The 24,262-nt window shown below is 44.4% G+C and overlaps 1 protein-coding gene across 1 annotated transcript in view; it reads right to left on the minus strand.

The window, feature by feature from the left end:
- The window catches only part of LOC126425187 (uncharacterized), a 90,493-nt gene that overhangs the window by 25,855 nt on the left and 40,376 nt on the right, over positions 1–24,262 (minus strand). The window contains exons 4-5 of the mRNA XM_050088142.1: positions 21,740–21,867; positions 15,505–15,680 (exon numbers count right to left, since the gene is read on the minus strand). Of these exons, the coding sequence (XP_049944099.1) occupies positions 15,505–15,680; positions 21,740–21,867 (304 nt within the window). The remainder of the gene's footprint in view (positions 1–15,504; positions 15,681–21,739; positions 21,868–24,262) is intronic.

The raw sequence follows: 24,262 nt of genomic DNA on the forward strand, positions 1-24,262 counted from the left end.
CGAACGAGTCCAGGTATAGTCTTAACAGTGAACCAGGAATCAGATACCAACCCCTTAATGTCCTTGCCCGCATCTCGTGGTCGTGCGGTAGCGTTCTCGCTTCCCACGCCCGGGTTCCCGAGTTCGATTCCCGGCGGGGTCAGGGATTTTCTCTGCCTCGTGATGGCTGGGTGTTGTGTGCTGTCCTTAGGTTAGTTAGATTTAAGTAGTTCTAAGTTCTAGGGGACTGATGACCATAGATGTTAAGTCCCATAGTGCTCAGAGCCATTTGAACCATTTGAACCTTAATGTCCTTGAAAGGGACCTGTATGGAGGTCGTGGTTTGATGGTGTGGGGAGGGATTATGATTGGTGCACGTACATCCTGTATGTGTTTGACAGAGTAACTGTAACAGGCCAGGTGTATCTGGACGTCATTTTGCACCAGTATGTCCGCCTTTTCAGGGGTGCAGTGGATCCCACCTTCCTCCTGATTGATGATAATGCACGCCCCCACCGAGCTGCCATCGTGGAGGAGTACCTTTATATCAGGCGAATGGAATGGCCTGCCTGTTCTCTAGACCTAAACCCCATCGAGCACGTCTGGGATGCTCTAGGTAGACGTATCGCTGCACGTCTTCAAACCCCTACGACACTTCAGGAGCTCCGACAGGCACTGGTGCAAGAATGGGAGGCTATACCCCAGCAGCTGCTCGACCACCTCGTCCAGAGTATGCCAACCCGTTGTGCGGCCTGTGTACGTGTGCATGGTGACCATATCCCATATTGATGTCGGGGTACATGAGCAGGAAACAGTGGCTTTTTGTAGCACACGTGTTTCGGAACAGTTTTCTCAACCAACTTACCACCAATACCGTGGACTTACTGATCTGTGTCGTGTGTGTTCCCTATGTGCCTATGCTATTAGCGCCAGTTTTGTGTAGTGCCACGTTGTTTGGCACCACATTCTGCAATTATCCTTTATCTGTCCGCCTGCTATTCGCATATGACCTCAGGTTGTTACAACCAGCTGCAAGTCTAATGTTCTTGATACTGCATACGGCCAAGTGGAGACACCTCTCTCTGAACTCAGGATAGGTGTTGGGAACCTGTGAAGCGTCAACGACGCTATTAAAATATTATTAGAGTTCTCAATGTTTATACGTCGTCGTTCTTCCACACCAGCGTCGGCTCTCGCTCATTCAGCTGTGTGTTGGATTTTGGTTGATGCGTGCCAAGTCAGCTCCATGGTTGCACGCACAGGTGAGGTTTAGCGGCCCTGTCGCCGTGGCGGGTTGCCGGCTAGCAGGCGCCGCCGTTGACCACCATGAAGTGGTCTTGGGCTGGCTGTAGGTGTCTACCTAGTCCCACCCTGAACTGTACAGTGACCCTCAGTAGCCCATCCGCTGTCTACCTGTGTCGGTAGTCGTGTGGTCGGTTGACCTCCTCCTTACTGGCTGGTAGTTTCAGCACACGGAGGCGCCTGAATGTGGAACCATAGAGGCCCTGTTTCTCTGCCTCGTGATGACTGGGTGTTGTGTGATATCCTTGGGTTAGTTAGGTTTAAGTAGTTCTAAGTTGTAGGGGACTGATGACCACAGATGTTAAGTCCCATAGTGCTCAGAGCCATTTGAACCATTTGAACCTAGAGGCCCTGTTGCTTGCTTCCAAATTGAAGTTCAGTGCTGGCAGCAACCTGCGATGTGGAGTTGTCGGAAGACAGTCAGGCACTTGAGTGTGATTTGCGGAGTATCCATGTAGATGTAGATGTAGATGTAGTTCACCCAACAGTAGATTGTAGGTGGCGAGCAGCATGAAGTTCATCCCATGAAGCCGTTAATCTCAAGTACATCTTCCGGTAGTTCATGGACTGTGATGGGGCATCTAGTACGTAGATTCACTCCAGTAACGCAATAATGTAATTAAGTGCTATTACTGTGAATGCCATCGACCCCATGATCAATTCATGGCGACAGCTGAAGAGATGGGGTATTTACCGTAAAGGGAGCTGACATGACGCTATGACATGAGGCTCACTTCGTAATCACCCCATGTGTCGTCCCTATTCAGCTATATTCGCTTAAACTGTCAACACTCTTGTATACTGGCAGTCTGCTCCTTCTTCTGTAAATCCTCCTCCTGCACTCCCCACTGCTGTCAGAGTTCCTTGCTACATGATCTTGTGAAAGAGATAGACCCACTTGCAACATACTAGCTAGCTTCCTAATTCCTCCTCTGTTCCCAGGCATGACTTCAGCTTGGTCGTGGCAATGTGAATGAGGTTTAATACAGTTTTCTAATTTTTACCCCTTACTTTTTAGTGCCGTAACAATATGTTGCGACCTCTTTGCCTACTTTCTAGATTTCACAGTTCTACTACATACCTCGAAGGACTAGCACTCCTGCAAGTAATAACGCTATACATAAATGGGCTATAGGATTGTTTCCTGATTTTAGCAGAGTGTGCACTGATTTGAAACTTCCAGAACCTAGTTCCAGTCAAGTAAACAGATTTAAACTGCAGTGAAGTACCTTATTTGGATTAACTGATGGGACAGCTGCAATAATTCTGTTTCCCAATGGTGCTGAAGGGAGAACTCTCAAAGAAGATGACGTCTTACCAATAAGTGTTAATGTACCGTCAAACAGTTGCACTTATCCAGCCCATTGTAGCTAATGCAGCTGACGACAGCAAAGTTTGATCACTTAACGCTTTCGATGTATTTGTCCAATGTAGTGGATGATTTTATTTCCAGTCTAAGTACTCGTTCTAAAAGCTTCGTAATGCACTGGGCATAGCTTACTTTGTAGTGCACGTTTTCTTCTGCGAGGCTCCATTCCATCTGTTGACGATGTTTTAGCTTCTCAGGCATGCAATGATTGTGGCTAAGTGCAACTACTTAGCATTTATGATATTGCATAATTTTTTCTAAGTATTCACTGAAATTCTGGTTTCTGTAACTTAAAAACTAGTTGTAATCATAAGCCATTGAAATTACAGTTGTGATGGCAAAGTTTCAAACAATCGTCAACCGTCAACGACAGTGGACAAACCATCCGTCGTCATCCTCATCTCTTGTTGCCAACCACAATACACACTTTGCTTGTGTGCTGGTTCCAAGTGTTTGACCTCATTTCTACAACATTTTTTTATTATTAATTACTTGGAATTATTTCAACAATGATCAGGAATTATAAAGGAGAGCTCAGTGTGGAAGAGATTTTACTAATTCGGGAAAATAGTGATATATCTGAAGATGATAATTTTTCTTCAGTGGCTGCCGGCAGTATTGAACTTTCCCAGACAGTGGGTTATCTTAAGGAAGATTTAGATGAAGACAATCAGATCGCAGAATAGTGAATTATGGCACGAAAACGGACTATAAAGAAGAGAGACAGATCCTCAAATAAAGCAACAGAAGTATCTGTGCCTGAAGAACGAACAAATGAACTGAAACCGCTCGAGGACGTCAGATATAACCCTGTGAATCATTTACCATGCTTTGATCAGCAGAAATCAGCATCTAGATGCAAAAATCCTGGTGAAAAGCACATACAGTGCACCAAATGCGATCTCCATCTTTGTACAAATTGCAAGAGGGTACATGTAGTATCTATAGTTCCATAGGAAATAAACTTTACGTGAAAATACAATGTTACCAGCATCATTCCACTTTTGTACAGTTTTTTATCTAAGAGCAGATGTCACAGTAATTCTAGATTTTAAAACTACAGAATAAGAAAATCTGAAAACTGTTAAACAGTGTCCCCTTTAGTGGACAATCCATAACTTGGTTTTGAATAGTCCAATTTTGGTTTCTACTATATGAAAAGCTTGTCTTTGGAAACAAAATTACAAAATTTTTATTCCACACGTGAAAAAGAATTACTGAAAGGGGAAAGGTACTTCAAGTCCGCCTTTAGAACCACTGAAACGTGTATTTCTTTTAACACTCACGTTTGGTTTTACTCGTTGAAACCAATGTCAGTGGTTGCACTTTCGTTTGGTTTCTGCTCACGTCTGCACGTGTCGTCTGTATGCACATTTGTCAGAAATCGATGCGTTTCGCACTGCCCGTTTTCGCCTATTTGTACCTTGATTTGCAGCACTATAGGCTTCCTGGCATAAAACATGACAAAATAACGCATCACTATTGCATACAAATGTTCGTGTACATAGTTCTGCAGCAATCAGTCCCTGGTCTCTTCGTGAGTTGTGCTGTAGGTTTCACGTTTGACAGTGCAAGTTATCACAGAACAATTCATGTTCATAAGCTATGGTCCTAAGACTAGTGTACAGCACATCGATCCGACGTTTGGTATGGAGTACATCTGATCATGAGGCTAGAGGCCTCAAAATTGATGGCGGTGCAACAAGGTGAAGAGTGCATACTAATAGCTGCAGTCTGAGTTTCGTTCTAATTAATCTGCGACTGCTTTCCCCATAGCCCTATGAATGGTGGAAAGTTTAAATATGGTCAATTAAAACGCAAAGGACTCGCAAGCTAAGTAGAGCGTTCTTTGGATATCAACGTTACTTGAGAACCACATTGTCAGTTAAAGGGCGAAGGTGGGTGATAACGAATAGATTTCTGAGTCTCCCATATCACCAGAAAGTAATCCTTTCCAGGACATGTGATGTTATGGTAATAAGGCTTACAGATCATTTCATTGCAATGATTCCGGTGCTGGCCGTTGTGCTAGGACGTACAGTACTATTCCAACTCCACTTACGAGCTAGGCACATTTAGAACTCTTTGCCATGATGAATTCTGTTCGTTTTACATGACGCAGATGGTGGTAGATGGCTACTGACCATGGTCTAGGTTACCATTATACGGCGGTTTGTGTGGGGATGGAGACTAGCAGATGGATGCTACTGATGTGATGCAACGGATTCTTTCCCTAAGGTAAGCAAAGAATACATTTCAGCGCATGAAGGAGGTGAGCACGTAATTTCCAGTAAATAAAGGCATATGGAAAAGCCTCGAAACTAATGAACAATTTACCATCGTAGTACATACCAATAACGATAAAATATTGACTACCATACACAGTTTCCCTGCTCGTGCATTGGTGCACGAAACAACCTGTCGACAGAGGACGCAATAAATAATGTGATTTTGACTGATTATTGTTATAGATGCCTTAGACAGCCTCCGGTGGCCGTATTCGTTTCCTCGCCAGAGGGAATTGGAGTGCCCAGCGTGTCTGTACAAATGCCTGGAAGATTACTACCATGGCAGGCAGTCGTTAGTGATGCAGCAAGGCTGTCCCAGGGGTCAGTGTGCGATCGACTGTTTCTGTTGACCTGGAGTCATTGCTACAGATACACTCCTGGAAATGGAAAAAAGAACACATTGACACCGGTGTGTCAGACCCACCATACTTGCTCCGGACACTGCGAGAGGGCTGTACAAGCAATGATCACACGCACGGCACAGCGGACACACCAGGAACCGCGGTGTTGGCCGTCGAATGGCGATAGCTGCGCAGCATTTGTGCACCGCCGCCGTCAGTGTCAGCCAGTTTGCCGTGGCATACGGAGCTCCATCGCAGTCTTTAACACTGGTAGCATGCCGCGACAGCGTGGACGTGAACCGTATGTGCAGTTGACGGACTTTGAGCGAGGGCGTATAGTGGGCATGCGGGAGGCCGGGTGGACGTACCGCCGAATTGCTCAACACGTGGGGCGTGAGGTCTCCACAGTACATCGATGTTGTCGCCAGTGGTCGGCAGAAGGTGCACGTGCCCGTCGACCTGGGACCGGACCGCAGCGACGCACGGATGCACGCCAAGACCGTAGGATCCTACGCAGTGCAGTAGGGGACCGCACCGCCACTTCCCAGCAAATTAGGGACACTGTTGCTCCTGGGGTATCGGCGAGGACCATTCGCAACCGTCTCCATGAAGCTGGGCTACGGTCCCGCACACCGTTAGGCCGTCTTCCGCTCACGCCCCAACATCGTGCAGCCCGCCTCCAGTGGTGTCGCGACAGGCGTGAATGGAGGGACGAATGGAGACGTGTCGTCTTCAGCGATGAGAGTCGCTTCTGCCTTGGTGCCAATGATGGTCGTATGCGTGTTTGGCGCCGTGCAGGTGAGCGCCACAATCAGGATTGCATACGACCGAGGCACACAGGGCCAACACCCGGCATCATGGTGTGGGGAGCGATCTCCTACACTGGCCGTACACCACTGGTGATCGTCGAGGGGACACTGAATAGTGCACGGTACATCCAAACCGTCATCGAACCAATCGTTCTACCATTCCTAGACCGGCAAGGGAACTTGCTGTTCCAACAGGACAATGCACGTCCGCATGCATCCCGTGCCACCCAACGTGCTCTAGAAGGTGTAAGTCAACTACCCTGGCCAGCAAGATCTCCGGATCTGTCCCCCATTGGGCATGTTTGGGACTGGATGAAGCGTCGTCTCACGCGGTCTGCACGTCCAGCACGAACGCTGGCCCAACTGAGGCGCCAGGTGGAAATGGCATGGCAAGCCGTTCCACAGGACTATTCTAGCATCTCTACGATCGTCTCCATGGGAGAATAGCAGCCTGCATTGCTGCGAAAGGTGGATATACACTGTACTAGTGCCGACATTGTGCATGCTCTGTTGCCTGTGTCTATGTGCCTGTGGTTCTGTCAGTGTGATCATGTGATGTATCTGACCCCAGGAATGTGTCAATAAAGTTTCCCCTTCCTGGGACAATGAATTCACGGTGTTCTTATTTCAATTTCCAGGAGTGTATAATGCAACCGCAGTAATTATGTGGACTGGTGGAGTTTTCGGATGACCTACTGTAAATGGTGACATTACAGCTATACACGTTGCGTGTAACGCTGTCGTCTATGAACTAGAAGGACGTTACCAAAGCTGCACCGTTGCCACTAGAATTCTACTGCTCCTGATAGTCCCACAGTCTGCGACTTCGCACCGAGGTCCAACCGGCAGTAACCATGTAACTTACGCCACCATCTCAGCTCCTTTCTCTGCAGTCACATAATGGTTCTTCACCAATAATCTCTTACCCTTACCCGTTCTATCGAGTGTTTTACCACTCACAAACTCCAGTTTTGAAGCTTCTACACGAGCGCTTCAAATGCTCCTGCATCAGCGTGGTCGCCTGCACTGTCAGTGTCATAGGCTCCACCACCACCGGCATCGCCAGCCCCATCACCAAAACCATCTCCAGTCCCAGCACCACGACTCGCCCATCGTCAGCTCCATTGCCTGCGCCTGAAGTTGCAACCGTATTCGGCACCACTGCACTGACCATCACGACCTCCTGTTAATGTCCCTGCTTACATCCAAGTAGTGCCACCTAAAATCCCACAAACCTGATCGATGCAGTCACACGTCCACACAGACGAAATAGTGCAAATAACCCATGAGCCTACAGTAAAATACAGGGCTATTACAAATGATTGAAGCGATTTCATAAATTCACTGTAGCTCCATTCATTGACATATGGTCACGACACACTACAGATACGTAGAAAAACTCATAAAGTTTTGTTCGGCTGAAGCCGCACTTCAGGTTTCTGCCGCCAGAGCGCTCGAGAGCGCAGTTAGACAAAATGGCGACAGGAGCCGAGAAAGCGAATGTCGTGCTTGAAATGCACTCACATCAGTCAGTCATAACAGTACAACGACACTTCAGGACGAAGTTCAACAAAGATCCACCAACTGCTAACTCCATTCGGCGATGGTATGCGCAGTTTAAAGCTTCTGGATGCCTCTGTAAGAGGAAATCAACGGGTCGGCCTGCAGTGAGCGAAGAAACGGTTGAACGCGTGCGGGCAAGTTTCACGCGTAGCCCGCGGAAGTCGACGAATAAAGCAAGCAGGGAGCTAAACGTACCACAGCCGACGCTTTGGAAAATCTTACGGAAAAGGCTAAAGCAGAAGCCTTACCGTTACAAATGCTACAAGCCCTGACACCCGATGACAAAGTCAAACGCTTTGAATTTTCGGCGCGGTTGCAACAGCTCATGGAAGAGGATGCGTTCAGTGCGAAACTTGTTTTCAGTGATGAAGCAACATTTTTTCTAAATGGTGAAGTGAACATACACAATGTGCGAATCTGGGCGGTAGAGAATCCTCACGCATTCGTGCAGCAAATTCGCAATTCACCAAAAGTTAACGTGTTTTGTGCAATCTCACGGTTTAAAGTTTACAGCCCGTTTTTCTTCTGCGAAAAAAACGTTACAGGACACGTGTATCTGGACATGCTGGAAAATTGGCTCATGCCACAACTGGAGACTGACAGCGCCGACTTCATCTTTCAACAGGATGATGCTCCACCGCATTTCCATCATGATGTTCGGCATTTCTTAAACAGGAGATTGGAAAACCGATGGATCGGTCGTGGTGGAGATCATGATCAGCAATTCATGTCATGGCCTCCACGCTCTCCCGACTTAACCCCATGCGATTTCTTTCTGTGGGGTTATGTGAAAGATTCAGTGTTTAAACCTCCTCTACCAAGAAACGTGCCAGAACTGCGAGCTCGCATCAACGATGCTTTCGAACTCATTGATGGGGACATGCTGCGCCGAGTGTGGGAGGAACTTGATTATCGGCTTGATGTCTGCCGAAACACTAAAGGGGCACATATCGAACATTTGTGAATGCCTAAAAACACTTTTTGAGTTTTTGTATGTGTGTGCAAAGCATTGTGAAAATATCTCAAATAATAAAGTTATTGTAGAGCTGTGAAATCGCTTCAATCATTTGTAATAACCCTGTAAAATAAAATAATTTACTGGATTCATAGACATGAAACCTCTCAACTATCATTTTCCAACATACCCACATATACTTTCCAGTTCACCTCCCTCAGCTTTCAGTCTTCATGCTGTCCTTACAGTTCAGAACCCTATTACAGAAAATCCAAAAATATTTCCAAAGTACATAAATATCCATCGACCCCATTTGTACACCCACCTACTCTGCAGGTCTTCAGGCTTTGGTTCCAGAGCTACCATAAAGACAATGTCCCATCATCTCCCCAGATGACAATATGACCTACACCACTCATCAACACTTACCATCTAATGCATGAAATGTATTCTCAGTTGCGCATGTGGACTACCATCAGCTGTATAATGGAATGACGACATGGAAAATTTGTGCCAGACTGGGACTCGACCCCCAATTTCCCGCTTGTGGGGAGTGGTCGCCTTATCGTTTGGCTATCTGAGCGGGACTCACGGCCAGATCCAAACTTTCGTATGTCGTCAACCATGCGTATCGTAGTTCGGAATAACACAGGTAGTGCAATATCACACTTACTATCGAGATCGTCGGTGTCAATCTTCAGATCACAGTGGAGGAGGCTTGCAGGAAATCAACGCCATAACATTCACAGTACCATTCATTTAGTACATATTTTCTCAGAATCCACTTGGAGCAACAACCAGTCAAAAAACAGAGCCTTCGCTTGTTTCCAACGCCATAAAGTCAAACCATCGAAAGCTCATCTGCAAGATGACCATACACCTCCACAAAGACTCTCCTACCATCCAAAGATTTAGTCGGACTTGTTACCACAGCCCTCAGAAACATTCACCCTATTGAACTTCCCCAAATCCTACACCAGTTCACCCCAGCTGCCCATTCAGTATGCCACCTCAATGTAACCACCACCTACACTCACAATCAATTGCACATTGTACAGCTTATCAATAAAAATTACCTCAACCCCCAAATCCTACACCAGTTCACCCCAGCTGCCCATTCAGTATGCCACCTCAATGTAACCACCACCTACACTCACAATCAATTGCACATTGTACAGCTTATCAATAAAAATTACCTCAACCGCCAAATCCTACACCAGTTCACCCCAGCTGCCCATTCAGTATGCCACCTCAATGTAACCACCACCTACACTCACAATCAATTGCACATTGTACAGCTTATCAATAAAAATTACCTCAACCCCCAAATCCTACACCAGTTCACCCCAGCTGCCCAGTCAGTATTCCACCTCTATGTAACCACCACCTACACTCACAATCAATTGCACATTGTACAGCTTATCAATAAAAATTACCTCAACCGCCAAATCCTACACCAGTTCACCCCAGCTGCCCATTCAGTATGCCACCTCAATGTAACCACCACCTACACTCACAATCAATTGCACATTGTACAGCTTATCAATAAAAATTACCTCAACCGCCAAATCCTACACCAGTTCACCCCAGCTGCCCATTCAGTATGCCACCTCAATGTGACCACCACCTACACTCACAATCAATTGCACATTGTACAGCTTATCAAGAAAAATTACCTCAACCGCCAAATCCTACACCAGTTCACCCCAGCTGCCCATTCAGTATGCCACCTCAATGTAACCACCACCTACACTCACAATCAATTGCACATTCTACAGATTATCAATAAAAGTTACCTCAACCCAAATGGCAACGTATCAGTTCATTATTCTTCAACAAACATCTGTTCCAGAAACGTCCAGCTCACCAACATGCTCACCCAACAGTCTATCCATGGTTTTACTGCATCACACTGTCTGCTTGTCTCCGATAACCTTTAGCGAACCAGTAACCCACACACAGTAGCAATGCCATACGCTGAATAGAGGAGCAGTAACCCTACACAGTAGCCACACGTCAAAAACACCCCCCACATAGCTAAAACTCTGTTCAGACACCCTGCTGAACACTTTCAAAGGCAGTGAGTCGAGCTAATGAACCTTGTTCTTTTTGTGATCTACTCTGGCTGGGCCAAACGAGACTCAGATTGCTCCCCATTAACTCAGGTACGTAACTGAATTTGGCACACAATGGATTGCATATGAGGGAAGAATTCTGAATGAGTTCTGGGTATCTGTTGCTACAAAATTATTAACGATTAATAACTATGGTTGGTCTACCTACAGAATTGAGGTTATTGGTCCAGAATGACCACTGTTTTATTTACTCTTTAGGAGCATACACACATGAAGGACACACAATGAAAGGCTAATAAAATAAAAAAAGGAAGTAAAAGTAGTGAAAATTGGGGCATGTAACTCAGTCTTAAGCCACCCATTCATAGCCAGACTGGTCGGCTGACCCTCCTCCCCCTCCAAAAAGAAAATCCCCCCCTCCCCACTCAGCAGGTCACTAACAGTGGGAGGGTACACTGCCTGTGACTGTGCAGCAAGGCCTACCTCCATAGTTTCCTCCACAGACGGAGTGTGGGATGGCAGGCAGTGGTCAGGGTAAGCCGTTAGAGGTCCCCTGGTAACCCAACCCACCCAGACCACACATCAGATGGCTATAAAATCGCCCACACAAACAGGTCAGGAAAGATGTGCTCAGCAGGGGAGGTTGGCTGACTGGTTGGCCTATGTATGACGACTGTCTCAACAGTTTGTCACCCAGAAATGCATATACTGCTGTTGAGTGCATAATGACAGCTTCAATCATACCAGGCAACAAAGTTTTGGCTTCACACGCAAATATTTAAATCATCTTCATCATGGATGAGCCCACTTCTTCAAGACGAAATATCAAGTAGTCCAATCAAGTTTCAAAAAACTAATTGAGAACATCTAACAATTCTCCTCCCACAACAATCCACATTTCAAGCTATTGTCACCAAAATCGACGGTTCAAATCAGCAAAGCCTGCGTCCACTGTGACCTGCTGACAGCAACAACCTATCACTCATCAAGTGACGAGCTTATTCTCAAGTGCAAGTCTCTGCCGCTCGTCTGGGTCTTTCGATGGAGTGTCTTCCTCCACGTTCCCAAACAGTTGTCTTCCTCCACATCCTCCAAACAAATCTCCCAAATTTTACGCTCGTCTCTGCCACAGTCTCCCACAATGATCTACACAAACATTACTCCCCCAATGAGAAGTCTCAGCCAAAGACTATCCAATGAAATTTTTGGAAATGGAACTCCAACATCCTACCTAGCAGATACCTCTTAAGCCACCCAATGAGGTTCTATGATGTGTCGTGAGAGAGAAAATTATTGAGTTGCTGTTCATATGGTTCTGCGTCCAGAGAGTGCCTTCCCTTATCAAAAAAAGGAGAAAAACTTTAACAGTAACTGCTACATAGCTTTGTTGACTTGGTCATTGACTTGCTGTTCATATGATTTTGCGTCCAGATGGCGCCATCTCTCGCCATATGGTTTTGCGTCCAGAGAGTGCCATCCCTCGCCAGAAAAGGAGAGAAACTTTAACAGTAACTGCTACATAGCTTTCTTGAGTGAACATTTCAAGATTGCTATCGTTTGCCCTGGATGGCTTCCTCTATCTTTACTGGAATGTGAAAAACCACTCGATTGAGAGCTCCTTACTAACAGGGATAGGAGCTCATAAAATAATTTACTTTGCATTTTCCAGACATTGGCCATTGTTCCCAAACTGAGCTTTTTAGGAATTCGCCCCTGCTGTGCTGGACAAGTGTGTAATTCTTTGGACCTGGAGCCTCATTGGGTGACACGGCACATTGTGACAAAGCGGCGTTACTGGCAGATCCTACAGCCTGATATGCTGTCAGTGCCCTGCCCTTTCCATAATGCAGAAATCGTACCGCCCTTAGGGAAATGCCTGCCACCTGCAAACGGATTTCCAGATCGCCTGTTCCATGGCTCATCCATTTCTATTGTGGTGGTGTGCAACTCATTAAATAAGGACACACAACTAAACAGACGGGGAGAACAGAACGAGATGTGTGTCAGGGACTGGATCCTCACAAACGTTATTATTCTCCATGATACTGGGGAACAGATTTCTATAAATCGGCTCAGTTGTCAAACAGAATTCCATAAACCGGTACAACAGAAATGAAATATGGAATGTATCAGGCTGCCCTAGGTTGATTTGTTTCAACTTCATCCTGAGAATGTATTTTACCTCCCTAGTAGTCACCAGTGCCACCATTTATATCTGTCCAATAGAATTTCTTCAATCACATTCATCAGACCTTCTTCACATACTGTTGTTGCTTATACGTATCTGTACAGCAGTTCCCACACTGAATTCAACTGGGGATGACAGTTGTTCATCTACATTCCGCGATATCTAGTCGACTTCCTTGATGCACCCATCTTCAAAGTGAAACCTCCAAAAACCTCCTCAAATATATAAATGCAGAAGTCCTTTATCCAAATGGAAGCGATCATTCCAATGGTCAACCGTAATCACCCCACCTTCAAACCTGCCCACAGTAACCCACATAAAACAATCCAAGAACTCCACCACAAAATCTGGAATGCTTACAGGGAATTTATCCATATTCACATCAGAAGCCACCCTGCGACCCTCCAGACCATGAAGATACCTCCATCACTACTTCTTTCCTGCAACAAAACTTTACTGCAGCTGCAAGCTCTCTCTCTCTCTCTCTCTCACACACACACACACACACACACACACACACACACACACACACATTCCGTGTATCCCACAGAATCTCCGCACACCACAAGGTCTTGCAACATACTAAGAATTCTGCAGCCACTACTGCCATTTTCTTCACACCCATCACTGGACACACAAACCCATCACTGGCAATTACACATCTACGATATCGTTGAATTGAAAATGAAATGTTCGTATGGCATTATTGGGCAACAGACCCCATCTGGACTAGTTTGACCACCTAGTGTAAGTCTTTCTGTGTGACGCCACTTCGCCGGTCGGTGTGGCCGTGCGGTTCTAGACGCTTCAGTCTGGAACCGCGTGCCGGCAACGGTCGCAGGTTCTAATCCTGCCTCGGGCATGGATGTGTGTGATGTCCTTAGGTTAGTTAGGTTTAAGTACTTCTAAGTTCTAGGGGACTGATGACCACAGATGTTAAGTCCCATAGTGCTCAGAGCCATTTGAACCATTTTTGACGCCACTTCAGTGACTTGCACGACTATTATGATGAGATGAAATGGTGAGGACAACACGATCACCGAGTCCTCCGGAGGAGAAAATCCATGATCTGGATGGGAATCAGGCCCAAGTGTCCAGGATATAGAAGAAAGAACGCTAACCCCTAAACCAATAGCAGCAGACCGCGATATCCTCAATGCCGAAACATCCCAGCACTGGCGACAGACATGCTCCAAAATCGATACAACACGACCCACAAACTCAACTAAGGACAGGAAGGCTTCGCATTGATTTATTAACAACAATTCTTCCCTTATCACCCACTCCTTCTTAACAACCTGCTCCTCCCTGAAAATGCAAGTAAAGCAAAACTTTTCGCTTGTTACCCACAAGATAGACTCACCATCCTCGAGATTCCAAACTTCATTGCTCCATGGCCCCATAAGTCCTCCAGTGGCCAATCATATCTGTTGCCCTATGCTTGCAACTTATAGTATTTAGCTCTATGCTATGAACGGATTTAAAGATACAAAAAAATTATGGCCACAACCAATGTTGTTTAATCCTCATCGCTACGTAGCTGCCGAGCGGGATTAGCCGAGCGGTCTCAGGCGCTGCAGTCATGGACTGTGAGGCTGGTCCCGGAGGAGGTTCGAGTCCTCCCTCGGGCATGGGTGTGTGTGTTTGTCCTTAGGATAATTTAGGTTAAGTAGTGTGTAACCTTATGGACTGATGACCTTAGCGGTTAAGTCCCATAAGATTTCACACACATTTGAACATTTTTTATTTATTTTTTATCCTTTTTTTTTTTGCTGCATGGCATTTTTATTCGTTTACTGATACCCACATGACTTGTGGACGCTCTTCCTCATCGAAATGATGCCGTTATAGAGACTATATGCGATAGATGGTGAATTTCTCTTATTTCAGCCAATGACCAAAAAAATTTCGGTCCTTTGACTACCGGTCTTGGTCAGCAATGACCATCTTCAGATCTGGTTTATAAAATGTTCTAATGTAATAAAACCAACGACACGTAATAAAACAGATCTGAAGATTGTCTTTCCTGACAGAACCCGGTAGCCAAAGGGCCAAAAGTTTTGTGATCAATGGAGGAAATAAAAGAAATTCCTTCTACACTTTCTGGATCACTGTTTTAGTCCGCGACCAAGTCGCAACTTGTGATAAGCAATATTACACGGTATCAGCTTGATTTCTCCTGTAGGTGACTATTTTATCTTTATTTTATTTACTAATTTGTTTATTTTCGTTGCGTCTGCATAGTTCCGTGCAGTTGTGTTATGGTGACAACATATTCAACTTTCTTGTCATGTAACACAAGCTTTCACAGATTATCAGTATTTCGATAAATACTAAAAACTTTAGTAGTATTTTCGCTAGTCCGAGTAGTAACAGTCGCTCGTAATGGGTGGCTCTACTCAGCCGCTGCGTAATATGCAGCCCATTTTGAGACAAAAGACAAACACAGAAACTGAAAACTAATCGTAATCTCAAAGCGACTAATTGTTGTAACCGTCTCCTCTGCTGTTGTCAATCCTTCACATTTGTTTACACCATCCTGCATGAAATAATTTCAGTAGTTCGCCTAATACTAAATAAACGTTCGCGAATCATAAATAATTGGACAAAGGTTTCAATACAAACTGGTTTATACCTTATTATGTACATCCCAGGCTTGTTCACGTCCTCTTCCACCTTGTAGTTCGCTATCTGCTCGCTGATACGTTCCGTATCCTGTACCCAGCCCCATAATTTCGTGTCCAGCATGTCTCTCAGATGTTCCATGTTATTAATCCACCCTTGGAGCTGCTGGTCATTAGTCTGTTTATCCTGAGACACACAGAAAATAATTCGATTTACTTGCATAATATTCACAAGCAGCAGCAAATCTTAACTTATAATTACAGGTACCGCAATCACAAAGCATTTAAATTAATGCGGGCGCATGACTACACATACAGTTTTACGCAGGCATTGCGATACTAATGCAAAGTAAAGTTTTGGTCATATGTAAAATCGGTAAGCGGATCTAAATCCCCTATTCAGTCACTCGTTGACCACGATGGCACCGAAACAGAGGACGACCGAAGAAAGGCAGAAATACTGAATTCAGTATTCCGAAACTGTTTCACTGCTGAAAATCGTAACACGGTCCCTGACTTCAGCCGTCGCACGGACGCCAAAATGGAAAATATTGAAATAAACGATATCGGAATTGAAAAACAACTGCTATCACTTAGTAGCGGAAAAGCATCCGGACCAGACGAGATACCCTTAAGATTCTACAGTGATTATGCTAAAGAACTTGCCCCCTTTCTATCAGCAATTGATCGTAGATCGCTGGAAGAACGTAAAGTACCTAGCGACTGGAAGAAAGCGCAGGTCGTTCCCATTTTCAAGAAAGGTCATAAATCAGATGCGAATAATTATAGGCCTATTTCGCTTACGTCAATCTGTTGTAGAATAATGGAACATGTTTTGTGTTCTCGTATTATGACGTTCTTAGATAATACAAATCTCCTTCATCATAACCAACATGGATTCCGCAAACAGAGATCATGTGAAACTCAGCTCGCCCTATTTGCCCAAGAAATTCACAGTGCCGTAGACACTGGCGAGCACATTGATGCCGTATTCCTGGACTTCAGGAAGGCATTTGATACGGTTCCGCACTTACGTTTAGTGAAAAAAATACGAGCTTACGGATTATCGGACCAGGTTTGTGATTGGATTCAGGATTTCCTAGAAGAAAGAACACAACATGTCATTCTTAACGGTTCAAAATCTGCAGATGTAGAGGTAATTTCGGGAGTACCGCAGGGAAGCGTGATAGGACCTTTATTGTTTACAATATACATAAATGACTTAGTTGACAACATCGGTAGCTCCGTGAGGCTATTTGCAGATGACACGGTTGTCTACAAGAAAGTAGCAACATCAGAAGACTCGTACGTACTCCAGGAGGACCTGCAGAGGATTAATGCATGGTGCGACAGCTGGCAGCTTTCCCTAAACGTAGATAAATGTAATATAATGCGCATACATAGGGGCAGAAATCCATTCCAGTACGATTATGCCATAGGTGGTAAATCATTGGAAGCGGTAACGACCGTAAAATACTTAGGAGTTACTATCCGGAGCAATCTGAAGTGGAATGATCACATAAAACAAATAGTGGGAAAAGCAGGCGCCAGGTTGAGATTCATAGGAAGAATTCTAAGAAAATGTGACTCATCGACGAAAGAAGTAGCTTACAAAACGCTTGTTCGTCCGATTCTTGAGTATTGCTCATCAGTATGGGACCCTTACCAGGTTGGATTAATAGAAGAGATAGACATGATCCAGCGAAAAGCAGCGCGATTCGTCATGGGGACATTTAGTCAGCGCGAGAGCGTTACGGAGATGCTGAACAAGCTCCAGTGGCGGACACTTCAAGAAAGGCGTTACGCAATACGGAGAGGTTTATTATCGAAATTACGAGAGAGCACATTCCGGGAAGAGATGGGCAACATATTACTACCGCCCACATATATCTCGCGTAATGATCACAACGAAAAGATCCGAGAAATTAGAGCAAATACGGAGACTTACAAGCAGTCGTTCTTCCCACGCACAATTCGTGAATGGAACAGGGAAGGGGGGATCAGATAGTGGTACAATAAGTACCCTCCGCCACACACCGTAAGGTGGCTCGCGGAGTATAGATGTAGATGTAGATGTAGATGTAAGTCTCCAGCGATGTCTTACGGAACACACACAATTCTCAGCCTGTAAGAACAGACAAGAGAGCGGCAATTATTTCTAGGTAGTTATAATACAAACGTTTGAATGTATGAATGCATGCTGTCGAGGTAAGAAGCCTGAATATAATGCTCTACGATTTACAGCGGAGTTGAAGTTGTGCACGCAAAGGCAGCTGCCGTTGTTGGGAGACCGGAAATATTAATTTGAGCTTTCGAACGACCTTCTAAAACAGAGTCCTCCTAAACGTGTCTCGAATCTTAAACATTTGACGGAATGTAGCACAGTTGATTGATCTTACGAGTTTCAGACTGGGCAACGTAAGTCTGTCGCTGTTATTCTGTATTGGTGTTTGTAGACAAGTAATCATACCCAGGATACGAACAAACACCTATAGCTGTGTGTTTCATTCTTTAGTTACAGTGACATTATGACACTATGGTAAAGGAACTACAGTGGGAGGAGGTATATTTGTGTGAATCACGTCTTTGAATTTTATTCTCAGAGCAGACCTTTGTAAGTGAGAGTGATACAGGTAACCAACACATTCAGAATTGAAACTTCCTGGCAGATTAAAACTGTGTGCCCGACCGAGACTCGAACTCGGGACCTTTGCCTTTCGCAGGCAAGTGCTCTACCATCTGAGCTACCAAAGCACGACTCACGCCCGGTACTCACAGCTTTACTTCTGCCAGTATCTCGTCTCCTACCTTCCAAACTTTACAGAAGCTCTCCATTCTGGAAACATCCCCCAGGCTGTGGCTAAGCCGTGTCTCCGCTATATCCTTTCTTTCAGGAGTGCTAGTTCTGCAAGGTTCGCAGGAGAGCTTCTGTAAAGTTTGGAAGGTAGGAGACGAGGTACTGGCAGAAGTAAAGCTGTGAGTACCGGGCGTGAGTCGTGCTTCGGTAGCTCAGATGGTAGAGCACTTGCCCGCGAAAGGCAAAGGTCCCGAGTTCGAGTCTCGGAAGGGCACACAGTTTTAATCTGGTAGGAAGTTTCATATCAGCGCACACTCCGCTGCAGAGTGAAAATCTCATTCTGGAAACATTCAGAATTCTTTTTAAAACAATTTATATCCAGGAAAAAGTAAATAAAGATATTAAATTATTCTGAACAATAGTTACCGTTTACTAAGCAATGGTCATTTCTCAAGTATTTTGCCATCAATTTTAAAACCATATAATAGTCTACTATTTTCTGAAAGTATTTGTATGGAGTGTAGCCATGTATGGAAGTGAAAAATGGAGGATAAATAGTTTAGACAAGAAGAAAATAGAAGCTTTCGAAAGGTGGTGCTACCGAAGAATACTGAAGATTAGGTGGGTAAATCACGAAATTAATTGGGAGGTACTGAATATAATTGGAGAGAAGAGGAATTTGTGGCACAACTTGACTAGAAGAAGGGATCGGTTAGTAGGACACAGGGCAGAGTAGCATGGAGAGCTGCATTAAACCAGTCTGAGGACTGAAGACCACAACAACAGCAATAGTATACTTTCTTCAAAGGAGAATTTTTCATGGCAATAAAAAGCTGAATTATTTGATATCAATAGAACGTTTCCTACCAGTAAACCAGATGCATTTCGTGAATTTAGACTATTTCTTTGCAGTTTAACTGAAACAGGAAGGGAGTGCTCCCACATTTTCCGTAGCAAATGAATTAATATTATATTATAAAAGTAATGATGGTTAATGGAAAATCTCACATAAAGATGTGAAACAAATACTAACAAAGAGATAGAGGGGCTGGCCAGTACTTAGCTCAGTACAGCCGATAGGTACGCAAAACAGAACAGAAAATTTACGTATCCTACCTTTTGGAACTTTGTTCCTTCGTCAGGGAGGAGAGAGGGAAAAAAAGGGGAAGAACGGCAAGAAGGGAAAGTGGATTCAGTTACTCACAACCCAGGTTATGAAGCAACGGGGGAAACGTAAACAGGGAGGGTAGAAAAGATGGAAGCATGGGTGTCAGAGGGAAGCCAAAGATATTCTACTGTAAGTACTGTGCCAGCTTCAAACCAAAGAGGATGCATACAAAAGTATATAGTATAAAGATAAAGGTAAACACAACTGTTTAGGATGAAAAGATGCATGTGTTTATCTTTATACTATATACCTCTTTACATCTGTATGCATCCTCTTTGGTTTGAAGCTGGCACAGTACTTATAGTAGAATATCTTTGGCTTCCCTCTGACACTCATGCCTCCATCTTCTCTACCCTCCCTGTTTACCTTTCCCCTGTTGCTTCATAACCTGGGTTGTGAGTAACTGAATCCACTTTCTCTTCTTCCCCTTTTTTCTCCTCTCTCCTCCCTGACGAAGGAACAAAGTTCCGAAAGCTAGGATATGTAAATTTTCTGTTCTGTTTTGTGTACCTATCGGCTGCACTGAGCTGAGGTAAGTACTGGCCATCCCCTCTATCTCTTTGTTAGTATTTGTTTCACAAAAGTAATGATGGATAAGAACACTCTTTACAACAACTACACCATCACACAAAAAATGGTAAGATAAAATACGGCACAATAGTACGTCGACCTATCTCCAATGATTAAGTAGCCAAGAGGTTTATGCTTGTACAATAGGGACTAATACTAAGTTTCGTAAATCTGTTAGGCAAATTCTGCGAAAGTACAAGAAATAAAGACACAAACAACTGTATCCTCTATCCTTATGCTTCGCAATCTTGTGCTCTCAGGCTAATAACCCCACAATCACCGAAGACGTACTGATAGGTTAGAAGTCTTGCAGTGAGGTAGCATTGCAGTCTCAAAAGTAAAGATAACAACAGTGTGAGCCAGGTATACACTATGTGATGAAAAGTATCTGGAAACCCCAAAAATATATGTTTTTCATAATAGGTACATTGTGCTGCCACCTACTGCCAGGTACATATCAGCGACCTCAGTAGTCATTAGACATCATGAGGGAGCAGAATGGGTCGCTCCGTGGAGCTCTCGGACTTCGAACGCGGTCAAGCGATGGAGTGTCACTTATGTTATACGCCTGTACGCAAGATTTCCACACTCCTAAACATCCATGGGTCGACTGTTTCAGATGTGATAGTGAAGTGGAAACGTGAAGGGACACGTACAGCACAAAAGCGTACAGGCCGACCTCGTCCGTTGACTGACAGAGACCGCCTACAGTTGAAGAGAGTCGTAATGTGTGATAGGCAGACATCTATCCAGACCATAACATAGGAATTCCAAACTGCATCAGGAAGCACTGAAAGTACAAGGACAGTTAGGTGAGAAAACTTGGATTTCATGGTCGAGCGGCTGCTCATAAGCCACACATCACGCCGGTAAATGACAAACGACGTCTCGCTTGGTGTAAGGAGCGTAAACATTGCACGACTGAATAGTGGAAACACGTTTTGTGGAGTGACGAGTCACGGTACACAACGTGGCGGTCCGATGGGAGGGTGTGGGCATGGAGAATGCTCGGTGAACGTCATCTGCCAGCGTGTGTAGTGTCAGCAGTAAAATTCGGAGGCGGTGACGTTATGGTGTGGTCATGATTTTCATGGAGAGGGCTTGCACCCCTTGTTGTTTTGCGTGGCACTATCACAGCACAGGTCTACATTGATGTTTTAAGCACCTTCTTCCTTTCCACTGCTGAAGAGCAATTCGGGGATGTTGACTGTATCTTTCAACACGATCGAGCGCCTCTTGATAATACACGGCCTATGGCAGAGCGGTTACACTACAATAACATCCCTTAATGGACTGGCCTGCACAGAGTCCTGACCTGAATCCCACAGAACACCTTTGGGATGTTTTGGAACGCCGAATTCGTGCCACACCTCACCGACCAGCATCGATACCTCTCCTCAGTGCAGCGCTTCGTGAAGAATGGGCTGACATTCCCCAAGAAACCTTCCAGTACCTGACTGAACGTTTGCCTGCGAGAGTGGAAGCTGTCATCAAGGCTAATGGTGGGCCAACACCATATGGAATTCCAGCAGTACCGATGGAGGGCGCCACGAACTTGTACGTCATTTTCAGCCAGGTGTCTGGGTACCTTTGATCACATAGTGTACATGAAACAGACTCTGATACTGACCACGCGACGCTGTATGTGTGTCGTTTTCTTATCCCTTCCGCATACAACACAGATAAAAAGAGGAAATAAAATATCACTCACCATGAGTTTGAATGCCAGTGGTATGAACAGCTGCGAGAGACTCTTCACACCCACTGACAGCAACTGCACAGCGTCTCGAGTGTAGCTGGACAGGTGTTCCAGGTAGACCGGCACCTCGGCCTGGAATTCTGGACATAAAGACAGACTACGTACTAGTGAGCAACACAATGCATCAGATTTCTGTACGAGTGCAATTTTCACTTTCTGCCATCATCAACTTAAAGAGTGTACGTAAGTAGAATATACTTTCTAGACCCGGGTCAATATAAGCTATAGGAAACAGTAAGGGTCACTCTTCCACAATACATGGTGTAGGGTGGTGCCTGACACAGGTATTCACGCACAAGATTAAGGTCTCACACTTTCATACCTGTAGGAAAGGTGTGTGTGTCCTCCATGCCTCCAAGCTTGACTGTTATTCATAGCCTAGACGAAAGATGTTTTATCACAGATAACCTGAAACCTTGTGAGTTGCTATTCGTAGATGCTTTACTTTTTTGCAATGTGGAAAACTGTTCAGATGTATTATTCACTCAGCAAGAAATCAGTGAGATATGCTTTGTAGGTAGCGGTCTGCCTAAACCTGTTGATTATTTGTGGGAAGCCACTTAGGAAATGTAAACATATTTTCGCCATACAGTTGTAACCAATCTGAACTTAACTGCTATAGTATTTACAGCTGACCTGCTTTTGGAAACATGAAAATCTATTAGTTAGATGTTAACATATATCCCCCCTAATATGTGGGAAGCACTCAGTCAGCAGGGCTTTTTATAGCAGACCAACGAAAATTCATTTGTCAGGAATGTGTGGGACTTGTTCCACAGAATACGTTTTGTGTCAAATAATAAATCTGGAAGTGATACTTGTACATAATCCTACTAAAAGGTGAGTAATGATATGTGGTCATTGTGGTGCAGTTGTAGCAATCATGGTAGGTACCACAAAGAGTTATGGTAGCAGGTTCATTCCACAGACGCAGATCTTAGATTTTCTGTGCCACCAAAGATTCCAACATTTATTCCCACACGGCTAAATGCGGTACAGTGACCACACACTACTTTTATGATGTTACCCACATTGCATTGCAAAAATAATGTACATACCACCAATAAGCAATGTGTGATCGAGGAGATAACTTTGCCACCATGAACTGTCAAACTAAATGGCCACCATTCTCTAAGTCACGCCAATGTACTTCTGCATTTGTGTGCGTATAGTGTGCTATGTGTGCATTATTTAACTCGATTTCTATTTTCAGATGATGTTGTCGGGTACCCATTGTGGACGACGTCTCAGCAGCATCATATAACAATTTACAATACAGTTTTCACCTTGAGTCAAGCCGAAGTAACGTCAGGTTTGTAATGCCGTCTGATGGCGAATTCAGCACTGTTGAGATTCTTGAAAACCTATCTTATTGTGGCATTGAAGTGATATTGTTTCCCACAGAGAGATGTAGACTGTTTGATAACTCAGTTGTGATTTGTGACAAGTTTTCCTCGAAATGCTCAAACACTTACAGTAGTACAGGTGCTCACAAGATCAAACTTCTTAACGAAATACAATCGACTCACATGCAGGAACCGTCACTGAAGAATTTAATGTAATCCAGCTGTGCTATTCAACATGCATTCCATATGAGATTGATCTGGCTGCCTTATGTTTATAGCCTCTATGAAACATTGCAGAAGGATTTACTATAACTGTCGCAGGAAACTCCAAATCCTGTGGAAGATGAGGCTCAATATTATGATGAAGGTTGCTCATAAATACCCAGAATTATGTACTTCATGCTGGCATAGAATGGTGTTCTTATTTGTGCATGTGTATATATCTGCCTATATTCAGAAATAAATGAAGTGTGTGTGTGTGTGTGTGTGTGTGTGTGTGTGTGTGTGTGTGTGTGTGTGACATGTGTGTTCATTTTCCCTATATAAACTCATGTATAATCGTGTAGTACTCGCCATGAACGGTAGGACGTAACATCCACGTCACCTATTAGTCTAAAAATCTGAGAGAACAACAGAATGGAAAAAAATAGGTCACTATTGCCACACAGCATCAGAACTATAATTGCCGATCAGTTGCGTTGTGGGCAGACAAATGTTCTTGTGTCCCTACTAGTGGATTCTGATGGTGCTTGCTTTGAAAATGTGTATTTCTTTTCAAAATCATTATGGAACCCAAACGCCAAATACTAGAGGAGATACTTTCAAACGTTGACAAAATTACGTATAAACCTATTACCGAAAGTGGCAATGTCCACAACCTGACAGGGTAAAACCGAATGCTGTGTTTGTATTCGACGATGTCACAGTGAAAAATCAAGATCAAACACGAAAATACTTCTGCTTTGGCAAGCAAAGAGAGGTTGACGTCTCCTATCTAAGTCAGACGTATTCTTGGATATCAAAGCAACTGATAAGAGATAATACAAAAACTGTGACTGCTTTCAAACGGGATAATATGAATTTAAAACACATTTATGAGGCACTTGTAGGACCCGAAATGACATTCGAA

Source organism: Schistocerca serialis, chromosome 10 (assembly GCF_023864345.2).
Source record: "Schistocerca serialis cubense isolate TAMUIC-IGC-003099 chromosome 10, iqSchSeri2.2, whole genome shotgun sequence".
Lineage (NCBI taxonomy): Eukaryota > Metazoa > Arthropoda > Insecta > Orthoptera > Acrididae > Schistocerca > Schistocerca serialis.